The 20550-nt window shown below is 35.9% G+C and overlaps 2 protein-coding genes across 3 annotated transcripts; both read left to right on the forward strand.

Annotated features, from left to right (window-relative positions):
* The first annotated feature begins 169 nt into the window (after window positions 1-169).
* LOC135085972 (uncharacterized) lies at window positions 170-7180 on the forward strand. Of its 2 annotated transcripts, XM_063980753.1 has the most exons (8): window positions 170-517; window positions 1109-1309; window positions 1964-2053; window positions 2858-2953; window positions 3775-3870; window positions 4347-4451; window positions 4531-5649; window positions 5998-7180. In XM_063980753.1, the coding sequence occupies exons 1-8, from the start codon at window positions 466-468 to the stop codon at window positions 7125-7127; spliced, it is 2889 nt and encodes a 962-aa protein (XP_063836823.1). In that variant the 5' UTR covers window positions 170-465; the 3' UTR covers window positions 7128-7180. The 2 variants fall into 2 exon arrangements, with proteins under 2 accessions (XP_063836823.1, XP_063836824.1); XM_063980754.1 differs by lacking the exon at window positions 5998-7180 and having other exon boundaries at window positions 4531-5755.
* An 8522-nt stretch (window positions 7181-15702) lies between these two features.
* On the forward strand, window positions 15703-20449 carry LOC135085946 (zinc finger protein 43-like). Its single transcript, XM_063980729.1, has 6 exons — window positions 15703-15939; window positions 16482-17369; window positions 18150-18279; window positions 18623-18690; window positions 19160-19317; window positions 20285-20449. The coding sequence occupies exons 2-6, from the start codon at window positions 16493-16495 to the stop codon at window positions 20447-20449; spliced, it is 1398 nt and encodes a 465-aa protein (XP_063836799.1). The 5' UTR covers window positions 15703-15939; window positions 16482-16492.
* Window positions 20450-20550: the final 101 nt, after the last annotated feature.

Genomic DNA, 20550 nt, shown 5'->3' on the forward strand with positions numbered 1-20550 from the left:
CTTAAAATGCGTTTACGTTTATAAAAATATTAATTTGTTATACAATGTTTTATTATTAAAAGTTATTTAATTGAAATAGAACTCTATAAAATATTTTATAGTCTCTTAAAACTTTATAATCAAGAAAAATTAAAATTGGTTTTAAAAAGTCTTGAATCGTGTGAACGCTTCCATAATATGTCGGTTAACCACTTGAACGTCAAATCTGACATTCTAATTTGAAAACTTGATCGTTGCTGTTGCGCGCTCCGTTTTCTTATTGGATTTCTTTCTCTTTGCATTCGCGATCCTTGATAGTAAAACGTTGAGTCGAGCTAATGCTCCTCCGTTCTAACTTCAGGTCTTGTGTGTGTTGAGAAAGTGACTGAGATAGTGACTCTGTTATATACCTACGTGTCGTGTTGAGATAGTGACTCTGAGAAAGTGAACTTTTACTTTTGTTTATGTGCTTGTGTGACCACAACCATGCCTCAGAAGATCTGCTGTGTTTCTTCATGCAAATCATCACTTCAAAATGGTTAGTAAATAAATACTTGTAACAGTAATAAATGGTTACCTACAAATAACCAACCTTATGCTTTACTTAGCTGCCAAGTGCCATAAAAATTTATTACTTTAATAAAACTTGTACCTACCTACTATTCAATCTCATCTTAATCTGATGATGTAGAATGAATAGGTATCTAAATAAAGTACAACTAAAGTCTTAACAACAAACAACCTTCAAACTTGTGAGAGTATAAATTTATTGCAATCCGTGATGATAAAATTAAAAAAAACACCTTATGTTTATGCCATCAAAAAATAAATTGTGAACTCATGCCAGATTATAATCTGGCGCAGTTAGACTACAATTTGTAATCTTACCTAACCCACTATTAGTTTACAATGCCACTCAATAATATAATACTCTAAACTAATGGAGTGCACAAATTGTTACGGAGACATAATAAAAGAAAATTCAATTTAAAAATAACTTGTATTTTAATATGTTGATGGCCACCGGTGGCTTTGGTCAATAGCCCATTTGCGCCAAGCTTCAGGTGTTACAACAAACTATAACTGAGAAAGATTACAATTTGACATTAACTTAAATCTCATTTTGCAGGTGCCATTCTTCATAGCTTTCCGAATCCATTGAAAGAGTTGGAAAAGTTTCGCACATGGGTGAAAAATGCTGGTATTGATGGAGAGGATGACAAACATATATTTGCCAACAGAAGAATTTGCCATCTTCATTTTAATAAAATATATCATTACCCGAAAAACAGATTGAGCAAACTGGCAATTCCAACACTGCATCTTCCAGGTATTTTAGTTAGTTATACATATACATATAGGACAATAATAATTATTACCTATGTAATATTTTTTTCACACATTCTAAAATTTTATTCACCGAGATAGTGTGGTACTAAATTTAAAAGTGGTCTTATGTTAAAGAGATGTGCAATTTATCTCACCAGCGCAGCTGGCATGTAAATTTGTGTAAAAATACATCCGTAATTATTAACTTTTAATTAATTACTTGTAATTAAACTAAGACACAGGTTATCATTACCTACATTATACACCATTCTTCCAAAATCTTAGTTGTTAATTTTGTAATAAACTAGTTGTACCTAACACATTTACCTAAGTTCCCTATAAAAATAGGGTACATAAATTTTGTGACACTAACTACTAACATAAATAAGTTCCTACTATGTTTATAATGTATAAAAGCCATAATAATTATGGATTGACATTTGTACCAAAATTATGGCCTTGCAGGATTGGAACCCGCAACCACTGTAGACTGGAGCGTGGTTTTCTTCTTTCGCATAAATTAAGTCCTGACATTCCTAATATACTAAGGCAACATCTTGCAATGTCACCATGTATGTTGTTCTACATATCTCCAAGTCGAGCAATTTTTTATTCTTATGACGGATGAAATATTAAATTTGTCTTTATTTTTTAGATGTCCCATCCAGTTACACAGCAGAGCCTATGGACGTGTGTGAGCAGCAGCCACCCACATATAAAGAGATCTATTGTGGTCCTAATACTAGTAAGTAAATATTATTAGTGTTCTCTTTTATAAAACAGCAAAACATTAAATGGTATTGTACCTATAGTTTATTTACAAATCAGTATGAGTTCATAAACAGTTATAAGAGTTTACAGAACTTTTAATTATTAACCCCCTTACTAATAAAACTTACACGCTCGTTGAACAGTTTTTTAAAGTGACGTTTAGTATGGAAATATCATTTTAAAACAGTGTTCAACAACTGTGTAACTTTTTATTAGTAAGGGGGTAAGATTATAACAAAAATGAAACAATGGACAAAATGTCAAGTGGCAAAAATCGGAATAAATAATAACCCAGCATTGATTGAGCCTATTGTAACTAGGACACTGAAATTTTATATTGCATAATATAAAAAATTATGCTGGACCTTGGAGGAGGGCTTTGTCCAGCAGTGGACGTGAAAACAAGGCACTGACATCATGTTTTTTTTCATTGTATTAAAATGAAAAGTGATGCCGTGGTCTTTCTTTTTAGTTCTTAAATTGTTCATATTTAAACAATACAAAAAGGCGTGTAATGTGTGGGTAAGATTGATTGTTACCTGTCAAAAATGCTATCCTGGGACGCCATTCGAGTGTGACGAGACGTTTAAGTGTATCTTCCCTTGTTTTAATCTTATGTAAAACTAATGCCATAATCAAATATCTGGTCGGATTATTTGTATGAAATTTTGTGAATTTGAGCAACAAAATCAGGTCTTAAGAGGTTATTATAATCTTTCAAAATACCATGCTCATTTGAACCAGAATGAAGTAAATTATAAAATTTATTTCTTTTCAGGTGCACCACAACCAACTTCTAAAAGGCCTCAGCCCATGACAATGGATGACCAGCAGCCAAGCACGAGCACTATGACTTACACTGGTGTTACTAGAAGTAAGTTTTGTTTTATTTTATAAATGAAAACTGATGCCCAGCCGGGCTAGGATGCGCGTCGTGATAAACTCATTTTAGACGACACATGTATGAGTTATTATTATTTAAAAAAAAAACATAACCCTCCTTCTGGCGTAGTCGGGTAAAAACATTACAAAAAGGCTCTCCGTGCGTGTAATGCGTAGGTATAGACCCAATATACTTAACTGTCCTATCCGTGACATTGACAGCGGGGCGCCACCGTCAATACCGGATAGCTGGTTCCGACTTTTTCCATGCTGGATGATGCTTTTACACTACGCGGAAATTAGTCAAGTCAATGTGAACACACACCGAACAGTGAGGTGGGGATGAAAAATAAATGATTTTCATCCCCACCCCGCTGTTTGGTGTGTGTTCACATTAACTTGACTTTTCTAATTTCCGCGCAGTGTAAAAGCAGCAGGAAACTATAAAGTTGAACGATGGTGGCGTCCCCCTGTCAATGAGTTTGGTGGGCCAGTTCAGTTTAGGTCATCTAAAACACCGATTGTTACCTGTCAAAAATGGCATCCTGGGACGCCATTCGAGTTTCACATTTACAAGAAGCATAAGCCGTATCTTACCTCTTTGTTTTAATCTTGGGTAAAACTCAAATTCAAATTAAAAATATTTATTGCGTAATTCTAATCCCATAATCTCAATATCTGGCCGGTTTATTTGTATGAAATTTTGTGAATTTGAGCACCAGAATCAGGTCTTAAGAGGTTATTATAATCTTTCAAAATACCATGCTCATTTGAACCAGAAGGAAGTAAATTATAAAATGTATTTCTTTTCAGGTGCACCACAACCAACTTCTAAAAGGCCTCAGCCCATGACAATGGATGACCAGCAGCCAAGCACAAGCACTATGATTTACACTGGTGTTACTAGAAGTAAGTTTTGTTTTATTTTATAAATGAAAACTGATGCCCAGCCGCTGAGCCGGGATAAACTCTTATGGATGATTTTAGACGACACATGTATGAGCTTATTTAAAAAAAACATAACCATACTTCTGGCGCAGTCGGGTAAAAACATTACAAAAAGGCTCTCCGTGCGTGTAATGTGTAGGTAAGGCCGATTGTTACCTGTCAAAAATGCCATCCTGGGACGCCATTCGAACTCGACATTTACGAGACGCATAAGCCGTATCTTGCCTCTTTGTTTTAATCTTAGTTAAACTCAAATTCAAAATCTTTATTGCATAACTCTAATCTCATAATCAAATATCTGGCCGGATTATTTGTATGAAATTTTGTGAATTTGAGCACCAGAATTAATTAGAGAAGAAGAGGTTCTTATTATCTTTCAAGATACCATGCTCATTTGAACCAGAATGAAGTAAATTATAAAATGTGTTTCTTTTCAGGTGCACCACAACCAACTTCTAAAAGGCCTCCGCCCATGACAATGGATGACCAGCAAGCAGCAAGCAAGCAGCCAAGCACAAGGACTCACAGTGGTGTTATTAGAAGTAAGGAAAATAATTTTTTTTTTTTATACATAATAATGTGGTTATATTAAACTAACTCTTACCATTTCTTAATTTTAAGGCCATATGTTCAAGAACCAATTTGAACAAGATCTATATAAAGCAGTCGCCAAAACACAAGCGGAACTCAGACGATGCAAAAAAGCAAAAGCGGGATTAATACAGAAGTTACAAATAGCCAAGAAATTGACCCGTTCCAAAGCTTATCAATATGTTACAAAAGACTTGTCACCAGCAGCAAAAACATTTTTTGATATGCAAATAAGACAATCTACAAAACACCCCAAAGGACATCGTTTCACATTAGATGAAAAGATATTGGCATTATCATTATATAAACCTAGTCCAAAGGCATATCGCTTGCTGAGCCAAATATGTGTTCTGCCGAAAAAAACTACCTTGAACAAATTAATGACGAAAACATATTTAATGCCTGGGATAAATGATATTATCTTTAATAATTTAAAGAAAAGGGTAGAAAAAATGCCTAGTAAGCATAGATATTGCTCTATAATATTTGACGAAATGGCCATTGCTGCCCATGTTGCATTTGATAAACATACCGATAAAATAAAAGGTTTTGAGGACGACGGATTCGAACGCGAAAGAAAATTTGCTGATCACGTGTTGGTATTTATGGTCAGAGGAGTATTCAAAAAATTTAAGCAGCCTGTCGCTTATAGCTTTTGTACTGGATCCACAAAAACGGAGAAGCTCAAAAGGCAATTAAAAACAGTAATTGAAAACGTTTTAGCAACCGGACTCAAAGTCATTTCGACAACGTGCGACCAGGGATCCACTAATATGGCTGCCATAAATTCACTAATAAATGACACCAAAGGTCATTATATAAGGCAGAATCAAGAATTTAAAGGGGGGTTTTTTGAAATCAACGAACACAAAATTTACCCACTATACGACCCCCCTCATCTTTTAAAAGGAATAAGAAACAATCTGATTACAAAAAATTTGGAATTTACTCTGAATGGGAAAAAGCGCACGGCAAAATGGGCCCATTTAGAAGCTCTATACAAAAAGGGCCCAAGCTATAAAGGCATGCGCTTAATTCCTAAACTTACCGCGCGCCATGTAATTCCTAATTTAATACCTAAAATGAAGGTTAAATACTGCACGGAACTTTTTAGTAAAACTGTCAGCGTTGCCATGGGATTTACAGCAGGTAAACATTTATTTGTACTTGCCTTTTATGCCAGTCATCATAGTCACGAATATTATAATTTATAACTTAGTTTCTACTGCAAGAGTTTCATGTCATCTGCTTGGAAATATTCCATGATTTCATAATGTCTAGATTCGTTTTTAACTGACTTTAACATAAGGATTTAATTTTACAAAAATGCATTGAATACATTGGACTTGACTACAATTAATTTGATTAACGAATTAATAAATTAAAATTAATTTGGTGCACGACACTATCTGGACTACCTTATAATAATTTTATTTAAAACAAGTATATAAATATATTTTATACTTGTATGTAACTATATAATGTGTTTGTTTATAGGAACTGGCAGAATCCCAAAAGAAGCTCAAGATACTGCAGAAATTTTATTATTTTTCGACAATTTGTTCGATTCCGTAAACGGTAGTTACAACAGAATTGAAAAGGGTAAAGTTTACCGATCTGCGGTCTCGCCAAAGTCACCACATCATAAGTTGTGGTATAAAAGTCTACCAATATTAAAATCCATGCAATTTGTTGGTGGAGCACGCTCAGGGGTGGTTCCATCTTTAAGAAGTTGGATTAAAACTATAGAAGCATTCCAGCAAATAACAAAAAAATTACATTCCATTGGGCTCAAATCTTTACTGCTGCGCAATTTCAATCAAGACCCTTTAGAAAATTTTTTTGGTGCAATAAGGGCTCATGGGCATCGAAATATAATGCCTACAGTGCCGGCATTTGAGGCTTCTTATAAAGCGCTTTTAATAAATAATATGGTGTCGCCTAAATCAATTGGGGCTAATTGCGAAAGTGATGATGGCTATTGTTTACAAAATCTCAAATACCTTTTTTATGAAAACATTGTTAGGCCCTTACCTAAAAATATAATAATAAATTTTGATCACATAAACATGGATCTAACCAACATTGATAATTTAATAAAAAGCCAAAATCCGTTAAACATCGAAAAATGCGCAGCAGCTGCTTATTGTAGTGGTTGGGTTATTAAAACAATTTATAAAAATATTGGTTATTGTGAAATGTGTAAAAGTGATTTAGAAGGGGATGGTGAAGAAATCTATTCAAAATTTATAACTATGAAAAAATATTCAGAAAAATGCAATCTTCACTATCCCAATAAACATTTGCTGGAATGCCTATTGCATATAGAAGAAATCACATTGTTAATTTTATCAACACAGTGTGAATCGGATCAAATATCCGAATATATAAAATTGGTAACCACTTCTCTTGTAACATTAAATTTTGTGACATGCGAAAGTCATAAAGAAAAAGTTAAAGAACTTATAATATGTAAAGGAATTTCCTTGATGATAAATGACTGGTGTAAAGAAATAAATAATATATTAAATGGTAAAAATATAGTTTTTGATGAAAATTGTCCTATGAAAATGTTAGCGCACAGATATTTTGTATCACATAAAAGTAAAAATAAAAGTTTTAAATGATTTACATATTTGTTTTTTATTTCTTTTACCTTGTTTAGCAATTGGTTATGTGCAGTTTTATTTTGGTAGATTTTTTTTTCCAAATTAATGCACTGTTGCATTGTTTTGGAAAAAAATCTACCGAAATAAAACTGCGCCTCAAAATAATATTTGGAATAATACCTGGATACGAACCATGAACGACGAAAGCACCGTGTTACAAGCAGAAGCGAGTACGGAGCTTGAGAACTAGATGGCGCCTCTTTCTATCAAAACCTTGAGACGGCTATCTATACGTAGTACTTATTCTTATCTATGCCCGCCATACTATTTTCCGATTACGTAGTTTCTTCACAAGTTTACCGATTCGCTTTGGCTAAAACTTAGTTAGCTCATATTGCTTTGCCATTAAAGTTCAAAATATATCGAGTTCACTACACGTGTAACCTTGTATAGCTGAATACTTTATCACATGTTTACAAATTTCATTTGCTGCCTCAACAACCTGTATAACAATGAGCTAAGGTCGAAATTCGTCTACTCAGAAACTGTTCTATTATGTCCCCATAGGTACTATCACTATACCAAGTTATCAGTGCAGTTGGATAGCTAACCACCTTTGTAGCAGTAGCAGTAGTCTAGTTAAATGACCGCAAAGCTAATGTTGTTTTGTAAATCCACGAATGAAATCATTGTTGTCAAATTGTTACAATCAAAACAATGGAATTTGATCGCGTTGAGTAGCAATGCTCTCTGTTATTGAATAGTATGTTACAAGCATGGACCAAGATGTATGATACTTATGTATCAACTTTTACTTTATAGTACGAGGTATTTACCATTTAAAATAGTATTCACACAAGTGGCACCTTTATTTTATTGTAAAGAGTAGGCAGGCAGCATTAAATTAATTACAATCGAAATAAAATTTAACTTTTATAAATGCCGCGTGAATCCACAAAGTGCTCTTATTCAAACATTCAACCATACCTACTTTTTAATTTTTTTCATTGCATTTATTCCTTTAAATTATTTATTTCTAAAATATTAAACTTTTTACATAACTATTTTATTGTTTTTATTAAAGTGAGCTGTGTGTGAAACGGAACGTCCATTAGAAGGGAGTGGGGGGTGGCCTTGACTTTTGACACTTACATATGAATGTTGCCTATAATAATGCTATCTGCTGTAAATGACGGAAAATATAAATGCTTCTGCGAAATAATACTAAATTATATATGACCAGGAACATAAAAACCCTGGCATAGAGGCGCTTCAATTGCATTTGATAGTGCAACACTGAGTACAGTCGTACATGTGTTAAATTAATAGGCTAAATTTATGTATCCGGATTCAGGATTACGGGCTAATTTGATATATTCATAAATGAACGAAAAATATTATTAAAGGTAACCTGGTTTAAATAAATTAAATGAAACCATCAATCGAGCTAGTAGGATTTATTTTATTATTCATCAATAATCAAATTCATAACTTGAATATTCAACTGCAATGTCTGCTCATGAACGCTTCAAACTCGGTACTTCTTTCCCAATTCCATAAAATTCAAAACTTAGAAAGTGACAAAAAACTTTAAAATAGGTAGTTGAAACTAGAGATGTGCCGCTGAGAAAGTTCTCGTTCCCGGCAATATTCCCAGTGAGAATATTCTCGAGAACCAAGAACGCTCCCGAGAATATTCTCAGTGTTCTCGATAGAATACATTTAGTTTTAATTTTAATTTTGTTGGTTATATGATATTATTTGTAATGTTTTGAAACTGGGCGTTAAGACTAGTCGTTATAAACAAGGCATGACACGTGTGAGTGAGATATTGCTGTCTTGCTCACTCTTTTCTTGGCGAACGCGTACCGCGGCTTTAGGACTCGGCTACGGTATTTGAACATCAGTCTGCCTCTGAGTTTTAAGGCCCTTGCCACCCTAGCGGATTGCAAGCGGATTCAAAGCGGATTTAAAGCGGAGCGGCAACGCGACGGAGACGCCGCGTGAAAATATCGTGAAGCTTCCCGAAGGCTGCTCAGCCGAGCTGGATTAGATGATTGACCTTTTTTCGAAGTTGAACCTACCTAACTGGACTGTTTGTCCCAGGTATACATTATTGTCAACAACTTCGAGTGTAGAGTCTCCAGCTTTTAGAGGAGTGGGTGCAACACGGTCTTTAGACATGATTTTTAAATCTTGTCCATGTTCATTTTGAGACCCACTCGTTGAGAGACTCTATTGAGGCCATCGAGCATTGTGCCTAGATCGTCCACGATCTCGGCCATGACTACGATATCGTCTGTTGTCTGGGTGATGTGCTCGCCGTTGATATTTATGCTGAATCCGATCTAGCCCAGAAGCTTAAAAACATCTTCCAGGGCGATGGTGATGACGTCGACGATGACAAAGCAGCTGATTGTACTCCTTCATCTTCCATCATGCCGTAGTGTATATTATTATGGTCTATCTATGGTACTAAAGCCTTTTCGGAAACCGGCTTGTTTGGGGGGCTGAAAGTCGTCGAGCCTGCTAACGTGACAATTCGTAATGACTATCGAAAACAGCTTGTAGACATGGCTCAGAAGCGAAATGGGTCTATAATTTTTCAACAAGGTCTTGTCGCCTTTTTTGAAGATGAGTATCACCATACTTCTTTGCCATGCCGTAGGCGTTATTCCCTCGAGGATGACGGAATCGAGCAGCTTCTGAAAAGCCTTTAGTGCCGGCGTTCCGCCTGCTTTCAGAAGCTCAGCCGTGATTACGGTGCCTTGCTGTTTTTCAGCTGTTTGAGAACCATTCTAATCTCGTACAGACTAATGTCCGGGATATATTCGGTAAGTGTCGGATCAATCTAGCTAGCACGTATTTACGTAAAATGTGTCAAATGATCCGTTGTCTGACGGATCTATCTATCGGACGGAGCTATCCACAACTTATCCAGAAGTGGCGAAACAGGCCCTTACTAAGCGATTGTGAAATAAGTCCTTAATGTCAAATAAGAATAGTTTAAAAAACTAAAAACACGCTTTTAATTACTAACAGCACTAAAAGGCCAAAAATCATCAGGACCCTGGACATCATCTAGCATTAAAGTGCTCAAAAAGACAAATCCAACGAACCCAACTCGATGAGTTTCCACAGTTTCGTTTAGGAGTTCCTATGGCCACCTCCTGACTCCATCATTAGGACCCTGGACATTATCTAGCACTTAAAGATCTCGAAAAGACAAATCCAATGACCTCAAACTCGATGTGATTCCGCCGTTTCGTTTAGGAATTCCTTTGGCCACCTTCCAGTCCCATCATCAGACCAGCTGGTACCACAATATTGTATTGTCATCTAATCTACATTATAATTGCCAAGTTTCATGATGATACAAGACTTAGAAGTACGTGTAATTCAGATTCTAAGATTCCATTACATAGTTAGTTACATACACGACGACCTAATAAAAGCGTGTTAAAAACGAAAAAATGGACAGTTACATTATTTAATTACGTGTAAAAAGAAATTTCTGTCATCTTACATATCTTTAAAACGACATTTCACGACGAAAAAAATAAAATACAGGGTGGCCAAAACAGTGAGGTCTAAAAGAAAAATTTAGATTCCTTACATCAAGGTGTACCTAAATCACCCCCATGTATATTATACGATTGTGCTTAGTTTAGGAGATAGAGTTAATTTTGTGATTTTTTAAAATTTTATGACCTAGTAGGCTTTAAACATTTTTATCTTTTTTTTGGGTTGACTTTTTTCAGATTTCTTTTTTTCTACAGATTTGTTATGAATTGCAGATGTTTGAAAAAAATAATCGCCTTTCTATCTTTGATTCAAGGTACTTTGATACAAAAGTTTTGCTAGAAACATTAAAATTATGCTTTTATCAGAACACTATCAAATTTTCAACTTAAAAGTTTAAGTAAAAAAAAGAACTTCCATAGGTCCAAAACCATTTTAAAAACTGCGCCGTTTCCTGAACATTCATAATAATACAAAAAAAGATCTACTTAATAGGCCACTATTTCCTGTAATCGGTCCACTAAAGTGGTAAGTCGGAGATTCCGTTACATGTTTTTGACTTTCTTAGAGTGAATTAATATTGGGAATCCTCTAAGTTTACATTACGTAGAACAGATTTAGAGCAGTAACTGGACAGAACATGTTTTTATTCTAAACGAGGAAGCTCTTGCCCTTCATCACACCTGGTGGAAACTGATGATTATGCTGAAGGTGGAAGGGAACTTCAACTACAAAGGAACTATGGCTTCCTACCTCCAAATTCCGGAACACATTGTTATTTTAAGTAAGTTTTGATGACCATAAACCAAATATCCCTCCTTCTTCTTCTCACTGTAGTAGGTATTTCAAGGGTAATAGTAAAATGTAACAACTGCCTCTGTCTTCAAGTGGTAAGAGGTAAGCTTCAGAGGTCCCGGGTTTGATTCCCAGTGGAGGTGAAATTTTCTGCTCGGTTTGGTTGGTGGTAGGGTTTGATCTAAGTCTGCCTGGCTAGCAACTCTATTTTCCTAAGTCTGTCACTATAACAATAATGTTAAAAGCATTACTGTATTCCGGCATTTGGAGGTAGGAAGCCATAGTTCCTCTGTAGTTGAAGTTCCCTTCCACCTTCAGCCTAATCATCAGTTTCCACCAGGTGTGATGAAGGGCAAGAGCTTCCTCGTTGAGAATAAAAACATGTTCTGTCCAGTTACTGCTTTAAATCTGTTCTACGTAATGTAAACTTAGAGGATTCCCAATATTAATTCACTCTAAGAAAGTCAAAAACATGTAACGAAATCTCCGACTTACCACTTTAGTGTACCGATTACAGGAAATAGTGGCCTATTAAGTACATGATTTTTTGTATTATTATGAAAGTTCAGGAAACGGCGCAGTTTTTAAAATAGTTTTGGACCTATGGAAGTTCTTTTTTTTACTTAAACTTTTAAGTTGAAAATTTGATAGTGTTCTGATAAAAGCATAATTTTAATGTTTCTAGCAAAACTTTTGTACCTTGAATCAAAGATAGAAAGGCGATTATTTTTTTCAAACATCTGCAATTCATAACAAATCTGTAGAAAAAAAGAAATCTGAAAAAAGTCAACCCAAAAAAAAGACAAAAATGTTTAAAGCCTACTAGGTCATAAAATTTTAAAATATCACAAAATTAACTCTATCTCCTAAACTAAGCACAATCGTATAATATACATGGGGGTGATTTAGGTACACCTTGAGGTAAGGAATCTAAATTTTTCTTTTAGACCTCACTGTTTTGGCCACCCTGTATAATAAAGGTGCAGTTGCCGAGAATATTGCCGGGAAAGTTCCCGAGAATATTCTCGGGAACACTGGGAATATAGCCTTTCACTGCAAATAGAGTGTATTGTTTAATATACACTTATCTGTCGACTTAATTTAATACTAATTTACTTGAGAAAGTTTGTTTATTTCCATTTGATAAACATGATTCTCAACCTTTCTCACTTAGGAGAACGCTCCCGGGAGCGCTCCCGAGAATATTCTCAGTTGGGAGAGCATTCTCGGGAACGGCACATCAATAGTTGAAACAGACTACAGCTAATTTTCATAGTGGACTGTACTATACGATAAACATGTCAGTCAATTTGACAACCTTTGTCGGAAACATTATTCAATGAAAATATTGTCCGAACCCTTAGTATTTCTCTTGGACAAATACATTAACACATCGTGAACCACTTTTCTTTCACGACTATAAAAATATTTTAGCAATTTAATTCATAAAATCAATTGCACACATTTAAAATAAAGTTTGTTTACACTTTGACAACAATAGACTGACATTCAAGGTGACATGTCAATGAAGTTTTCAGTTACTGTTGCCATTAAAAGAAATTAGTACCATTAGTTTTCCGCAACATGGCGAGGTTTTTTATGTTCCTGGTCAGGCTATATAAGGTGTTATTTTTTGTACTGATCATACTTTACCAACGCATCTAATAAAATCATACAAATACAACCCAAGTGTTTTTAAAAAAAAAATCAGGCTAGTTTTCGAGTAAAACGACAAAGAATGTTTCGAAAAAAATAAAAAATAAATCATCCTTTGAGCGCGGTGAGTATTCGTTTACGCACTATCGTAGTAGCCGGCCGAGGGCAACGACCACTGCCACGTGCCGCGCCGCGTGAGTCGGCCATATTGATATCGCTGCCAGTCGCTCCGCGCCCACAGCCCGCGCCGAGCCGCCGATCGGCATGCGGGAGCGCAACAACATAAATAATCGTCCCAGTCCGTCCAATGCGCCCAAACGTATTGCAGTGTATGTGTCATTTATTACAATGCCGCGCTTGATCAATAACAAAACGCAGGTGAAATTATGTTTCGGGCACACTAACTGGCCGACGAGAAACATTGACGAGTCGAAAACCTTCATACCTTGCTTGTTTGGAGCCGCGCAGCGTTTCAGGGAGCGAGCCGCCGAGCAGCAGCCTGACTTGACGAGATCCCGTGCGCTTCGAGGACGAAGTTCTGGATTTCAATTTCAATCACCGGCACAGTGCTGGCGGTACCCAGATGCGAGCGCCGCAGACGGCGGCTTTTGCGTAAAAATACGGAATGCCTTATCAAGGAGTTGTTGCCAGAGGGCCACGACCGCGACCTAGTTCTATCGATGGTTATTGCGGAAGTCTACCTAGGTACATACCTACAGTGTGATTTGGACAGATGAGTGCTTGTTTACGCGAAAGGGACTTTTTCCGTAAAAAAGTTAGTGCGCGAATTGTGAATACAACATCCGACGTGGTGTCTAGTGAACAGCAAGCAAGTGTGCAGCCCGAAAGCATTACCTCAATTCGATCGTGGCTAGATTAGACAGTGCAAGACAGTGTTTACGTGAACATTCAACAAAGGCTTGACGTTCAAAATGTATTGTGATTAGTGTAATAATAACCTAGGAACTTTAAATAACAACATTCAAAATAGGTAAATGTGTGAATAAGTAAAATCAATGAATCTAAAGTGTGATGGCAAATCATAATTTAGGAATTAAAACCAGGAAAATTGATCAGTGAGTTTTATTTACAACACCTATTCATATTCAATATTAGGGTGCATTTCCACTGAAGCGAAGCGAAGTAGTAATAGGTATGTACCTATCAATTTTTTATTACGTCTCTAAATAAATTGCGTAGGCATTACGAAACCGTAGATATTGAATTCCAATTTCTATCCTTTTTTAAATTTCTAGTTTAACGCGGATGATTCGCCTCGGTTCGTTGGAAAAGTCCCCCGCTATTACACTAATGAAAATACACTTATTTACCTACTTATGTAGCTAGATTTTGTTTCTCCCAGCGCGTAGTACCTATTAACATGACGTAACATCGTACATACTCACGAGTGATAATTTTTGGTAACGTAGGTTTAGTGTAATCTAACCTTTATGTGTGAACGTTGAATGAACGCGCGCGGCCATTGTTCGTACTCGTATGAATGAAATGAGTAAAGAAAGAGAGAGAGGCAGTGAGTGAAGACAGGATGGTTGTAAAAATAATATCTTTTTTTTGTTAGGAAAAGTAAAAACAAAAACTAGCCTGAATTTTTTTTTAAAAACACTTGGGTTGTATTTGTATGATTTTATTAGATGCGTTGGTAAAGTATGATCAGTACAAAAAATAACACCTTATATATGTGTTTTAATCTAAAATAACAAAAATATTTAACATCAATCTGTCCAAAGATTTTATCTTCTTCTTTGGTTTATGGCGATGAACTTGCGTTTTTTCGCCACTGAGGGCACACTATTCCGCCAATGTCACGTGCGCCAACCAAAGATTTTATGCTTTTCAAATGCGAAAAAGAAGATTCCGTGGAGGGTAGTTGAACGGGAAGCATGGTCGATCTATTTTAATGGTTTCAATTTATTATTTAATGGACTTTAGTGTACAAATTTGGTGTTATTTTGTGTTCTAAAGTGCAGTGAAGTGATAAATTATAAAAAACATTGAAATACTTCGAATTTGAGCGCGCATCGAGTGTCGAGTGGGTTGTCGTATGAACAACCCGCTTTGGACCCGGTAGCGTCTCGAAACCTGCTTACGGGCATACTTAACTCCACGGAATCCATGAAAAATCAATAGAACTGAAACACCCACGTTCTATTGATAACTTTGTCAATTATTTTTCACTCGACATTGGCAGAAATAAACCTCCCAGAGAGGTTTGGTTGCCATTAAAAAAAAAAAAAAAAAAAAAATGCGAAAAAACATGCTCACTGTCAAAAATAAAGATTAACAATACTACTGTTTTTAGTGATTGCTTTTATGCTATTACTTTTTTAACGTTGATATTGTTTATGTCTTCGCTCGATTCTGCTATTTAATGTATTATTTTAAAGGTAAACCATAATCTTATTTGTATCTCTAAGCAATAAATAAAATATTAATAAAACTGCTCTTAATATACATACATCCAAAAAAAACAGCAAGCATATTATCCAGTTGATTAAACTATTATAATATGCCAATGATATGCACATTAAAAAAAAAATCAATACATGTAAAACATGGGTACATTATTTTCCAAATATAGCAACACCAAATATGACGGCCATGGCACTTCTTTCAGTCACGCGAGAAAAAATCCGAATTTGTGATTAAAAATTCTGTTGTTAAAACTTAATGTTTAAACTTTAAAGTGTTGTTGTGTTGTTTATAAAGTGTTTGAGTGTGTATTTGTGTACTTTGGCTGTGTAGTTGGCTTGTTATAAGCGAAAAAATGCAGCATTTTTTCTGTTCTACATAATGTGTTGATAAAAAAACAACGATTTTTTGTGACTGCCCATCACAGGTAGGTCGCACTTTTTTCCTCGCTGTATTGATTAACTCGCCGACGAGTTTGTGATGCTCTGTAATTTTTACGTGGCGCTGGAAACACGCGTTTTCAGGCTAAAATGGGTTATTTTGTAGTGTTTACATGCCGAAATAAGTCTAAAAATGCACTTAGTTCGTGTAGAAAACATATTTTTTGTGGTTTATAGGTTTTAATTACTAAAACTTGCCATTAAATTCTAATTAAACACTCATTGATGGTAATAAAGTCGTCAATAACTTAAAAAATTGGTTTGTTTACTAAAATTGAGAGGTTATAGACACAAACTTTTGATTCTTACTTGAAAAAAGTTGGTAAAATTTATATTTTACTTGTATTCTACTTCATAGTACTATTTAAGTGCTTTTATTATTAAAAAAAACCTAAGATAAAACAATTTTTGTAATAAAAAATGCATAATAAGTATATACAATTATACATTTTCGTCTTTTTGCACTAAAAATTGTTCTTTTGTTGTTCTTTTAAAAGTGACTTAACCAAATAATATTTATAATTTTCAGATAACACCAAAATGAATCAAAACATGGTTGAAATGGATCCGCTCAGTTCGTACGAATACCCAGGCTACGATACGTACAACCCTGCTCCAATTATTACCCCAAATTTAATTCCCCCTAACATTATCCCCCCTAATATCATCCCCCCTAATATTATCCCACCCTACAACTATGACGTCAAAATGGAACCTCCACCGATGACAAACCATGAATTCTTCAACAACTTCCTTCAAAATGTCACCGAAAGCAACGTAAACCAAGAGAAAGTACATACAAACCTCAACGAAGAACCAAATAGAAATAACTTTAGTAATAATGTAGCACAAAATAATACAGATAATGACGTAAAACCTGATATTAAGAAAACGATTAAAAAGGAAAAATTAAAAGGGAAACGCAGCAGTTATTGGTCTGAGAAAATTACGGATGACAATTTCCAGTTTTACGGTTGTGCTATATGCAATATAAGTTACCCATCGTTAGGTGAGCTAGACCAACACGTTACTATACACAAAGATAGATTAACTAGCTACGATTTAAAAATTAAGAATTTAATGAAACGGAAGAAACTAAAAAAAGAACAAAAAAAGCTAAAGAAACTCAAAGGAAAGGTAAAAAAGGAAGACAAAGATTTTGAAATACCAGAAATTAAGCCAGAAGAAGGATATATAGGTAACGAAAAGGCAACGGAGTATAACGGTGAAAATTCAAATCAGAACAACGAAAATCAACCATCAAATAGTACGGATGATAAGAAAGATGTGAAATTGACGACTAACGAAAATTCAAATGCAACGGACAAGAATTTGGAGAAGATATACAAATGTTTCGCGTGTCAAAAACAGTTCACGCTTAGTTATTATTTGAAACTTCACGTTAGGTCACATACAGGTAAGAGTGAAGAAATTACGTTTTTAATTTTTTGTCTTATTATTTTCCTATTAAGGTACCATGGTATTAGGTAAAAGCTAAAAGCACATCAAAGCATACTTACACCATGATTCTAAAATGCCCTTTTTCCTACAAAGTTCACAGTCTGTATACAAGTTGTATTGCTATAAACGCGTTGACGGTGCGCTTAAAATATAGTATTTTAGAGTTTACTCAATATTTCTTTTTCAGCAATAATCAAAGTCAAAAACATGTGTTTCTGTCTCTATTTTTGTGTATTCTGTCTGTCTGTAATGTCTGTCTCCCAGTGTTGCCAGACGTCCCGATTTTGGCGGGACGTCCCGATTTTTAAATAAAATTTAAATGTCCCGCGCGGGACAGGCTCGGTCCCGCTTTTCGGAGAGAACTCGACCGTACGTGGCGTACGTACTAAATCTTATTTAAAATATTTTTTTTTTGTTAAAATACATTTTGTATGGCTACTTTTGCTATCTATTGTCACGTAAACGTAATTTTAAGTCAAATAAAAAGATAAATATTTGAAAACCTTTGATTATAATACGTTTTTTTACTATGTCCCGCTTCTGACGGAAGAATCCCGCTATTATCACTCAAAAAGTACCAAAATCCCGACTTGGCAAAAAAATAACTGGCAACGCTGGTCTCCACTGTCCTTATATTACAACCAGATAAGACCCCACTGTATTAACTTGATATGCTGTCTTCCATACATTGTTGACAATGTATTTTATTAAAAACGCATTGTTAATTTGATTTCAGACGAAAAACCATACACCTGCTCGGTATGCGGACAGTCGTTTATAACAGCAAGCAAACTGGGGAGGCACAACAAAAGAATTCATCTGTCCGTCAGATACCAATGCAGGATATGTTACAGGTTTTTTAATAGGTAAGTAAACCAACATGCATTGTGCCGAAGTGGTGGTAGGGCAAGCTTTATGCCCTGAAAAGAAGCGGCCGCCCGCGACTTCGCACGCGTGGATCCCGTTTTACATCCTTTGGGGTTGAATTTTCCCAAATCCCGTCTTAGTGAGCTCCTATGTTCTAAAAATCCTTTCTTAGCGGGATGCCTACGTCATAACATCTACCTGCATGCCAAATTTCAGCCAGATCCGTCCAGTGGTTTGGGCTGTGCGTTGATAGATCACTATGTCAGTCAGTCACCTTGAGTTATATTTAGATTAATTAATTATTTTACATTCGTTTTTAAAAAATCTGTTTTTATTTTTCAGGTTTGAAAATTTGACCGTGCACTTTGATAAGAAACACCCGGATGACAAATTGGAAGGAGAACCGTATGGTAAACATTATTATTTTGTAATCTTAGAAGTATTTATTAATTGAGAAACTCAACAGCTTATTTTACATGTTATGTTAGTTATCATTGCGACTATTTTTAAAGTGTGACGAATTTGCACAGATATATTTTGTGACGATTCATATTTGTGACAAATTTCAATAAAAATGCTTGTTCACAGAAAAACAAATTATTTTATTTTGTACTAGCATCGAATAAATACTCTTCTTTCTTTCTATCATGAAAGATATTATTTTTACTAATAAAAAGTTGCTTCGATTCCTTAGGCTTATTTAAATTTAAATAAAAGTATGATTTGCTTTCTATCCGAGACTTGTGCAACAAAATTGTGGTTTATCAGACAGATAAAATCCTAATAGGCTAAAATAGACTTTTTATAAACAATTGAAACTAATCCCTAACAACAATGCAAAAAAAAATATCTATAACTAAAAAACCATTTTTTCTTCAGACTTCAACGCAATCCTACCATACCTGAAAGAGCTAGAAGAACAACTGAGAGAGAAGGCAGAGGCAGAAGCCGAAGCGAAACCGAAGTCCGAGGACATGTGGGGAGACGTGTTTGAACACAACCAGACAACGGATAGTGGTCCCAGTGTACTACCTAAGGTAAAAATTCATAATAAAATAAATATTCTTGGACATTATACACTTCGTCTTCCAGTCCTGAACTAAGCATAGCTTTTACAATGGGTACCAGACAATAAAAGGTGACAATAGTATTCAAACCCAACCAGCGTGCTTAAAAAATTCCTAACCAGCATGTAGATAGTGGTCCCTATACAGTATTAAATTTAAATTGTTTTGATACATTGGAAAAGAAGTCTTCGCGCAAATGGATTTTAGCGCAAGTGTATCACGCAAGGGTCCTCAGGAACATCAGGCCTCCCCAACCCGTCTGGCCACAGTGCAAATTTAGCATTTAGCAGTCCACTGCTGGACTATGAGCCTCCTGCACTATAGTGGAGGGTTTTGCCATAATCCCCACGCTCGGCATGGTTAGAGATCGTAGTTTAAAAGATTGATGTTTTTCATAGAGCGCTGCTGTCCGTTCTCTGTTTGATTGTAGTCCCTAAGTAGCCTCTTACGACACCCGCGGGAAGAGTAGGGGTTGGTGACAAATGTATTCTACTTTGCCGTCCGCTTGGAAAAAAATTCCCATCCAGTCACACCCTTACTCGATGGAACATGGCGACGTGGCGGAGACGAGGTGAAAAGTCTAGCCGGAAACGTTGCGCATCCGCGGCGATCCGCTTCGCCTTGAAACCGCTTGTAATCCGTCAGTGTGCCAGCTCACTAGCAGTGCAGCCAGTAGCAGTGTGACACGTTGGGACAAAACATTTTAAAGAGATGTATCTTATAGATGCCCCATCGAGTAACGGTGTGTGTGAGCTTAAGAGCAAAATGACGATTTGTAAGAACTATTTATTAGTCTAAACAAATAAAGAAATTTTGACTTTGACTTTGTGACTGAATGGGAATTTTTTTCCCAACAAGTAACAGGGTTACCCGTTTGGGTGTGACTCGTTGGGAACAAGCGCTAAAAGTTTTTACTTTGACTTATTATTATTCACAGGACGAAGACACCAAACACTTCGACCCTCCCCCTCCCATCGACGTTCTAATCGAAGAGGTCAAAGTGGACCCTCCAGACGTCGACATCAAGCGCGAGTGCGACGACGACGCGCCGGCCGACGACGGCAGCGTCAAGGACGAGAGGTGGGTAGTTAATTTAGAATGATCTCGCGGTTGACAGCGCGCGAACGGCGTTGACAGCTCGCAAAAGGTGATGACAGCTCGCCAAATGCGATTACAGGTCGCCAAAAGCGATGACAGCTCGCG

Source organism: Ostrinia nubilalis, chromosome 30 (genome assembly GCF_963855985.1).
Source record: "Ostrinia nubilalis chromosome 30, ilOstNubi1.1, whole genome shotgun sequence".
In the NCBI taxonomy this organism is placed as follows: Eukaryota; Metazoa; Arthropoda; class Insecta; order Lepidoptera; family Crambidae; genus Ostrinia; species Ostrinia nubilalis.

Coding starts and splice junctions, on each gene's coding strand:
- LOC135085972 (XM_063980753.1), top strand. CDS start 466: ATGCCTCAGAAGATCTGCTGTGTTTCTTCATGCAAATCATCACTTCAA. Junction 1,310..1,963: donor TCCAACACTGCATCTTCCAG/GTATTTTAGTTA, acceptor TTTATTTTTTAG/ATGTCCCATCCAGTTACACA. Junction 2,954..3,774: donor TTACACTGGTGTTACTAGAA/GTAAGTTTTGTT, acceptor ATTTCTTTTCAG/GTGCACCACAACCAACTTCT.
- LOC135085946 (XM_063980729.1), top strand. CDS start 16,493: ATGAATCAAAACATGGTTGAAATGGATCCGCTCAGTTCGTACGAATAC. Junction 17,370..18,149: donor TCACGTTAGGTCACATACAG/GTAAGAGTGAAG, acceptor ATTTGATTTCAG/ACGAAAAACCATACACCTGC. Junction 18,280..18,622: donor TGTTACAGGTTTTTTAATAG/GTAAGTAAACCA, acceptor TTTATTTTTCAG/GTTTGAAAATTTGACCGTGC.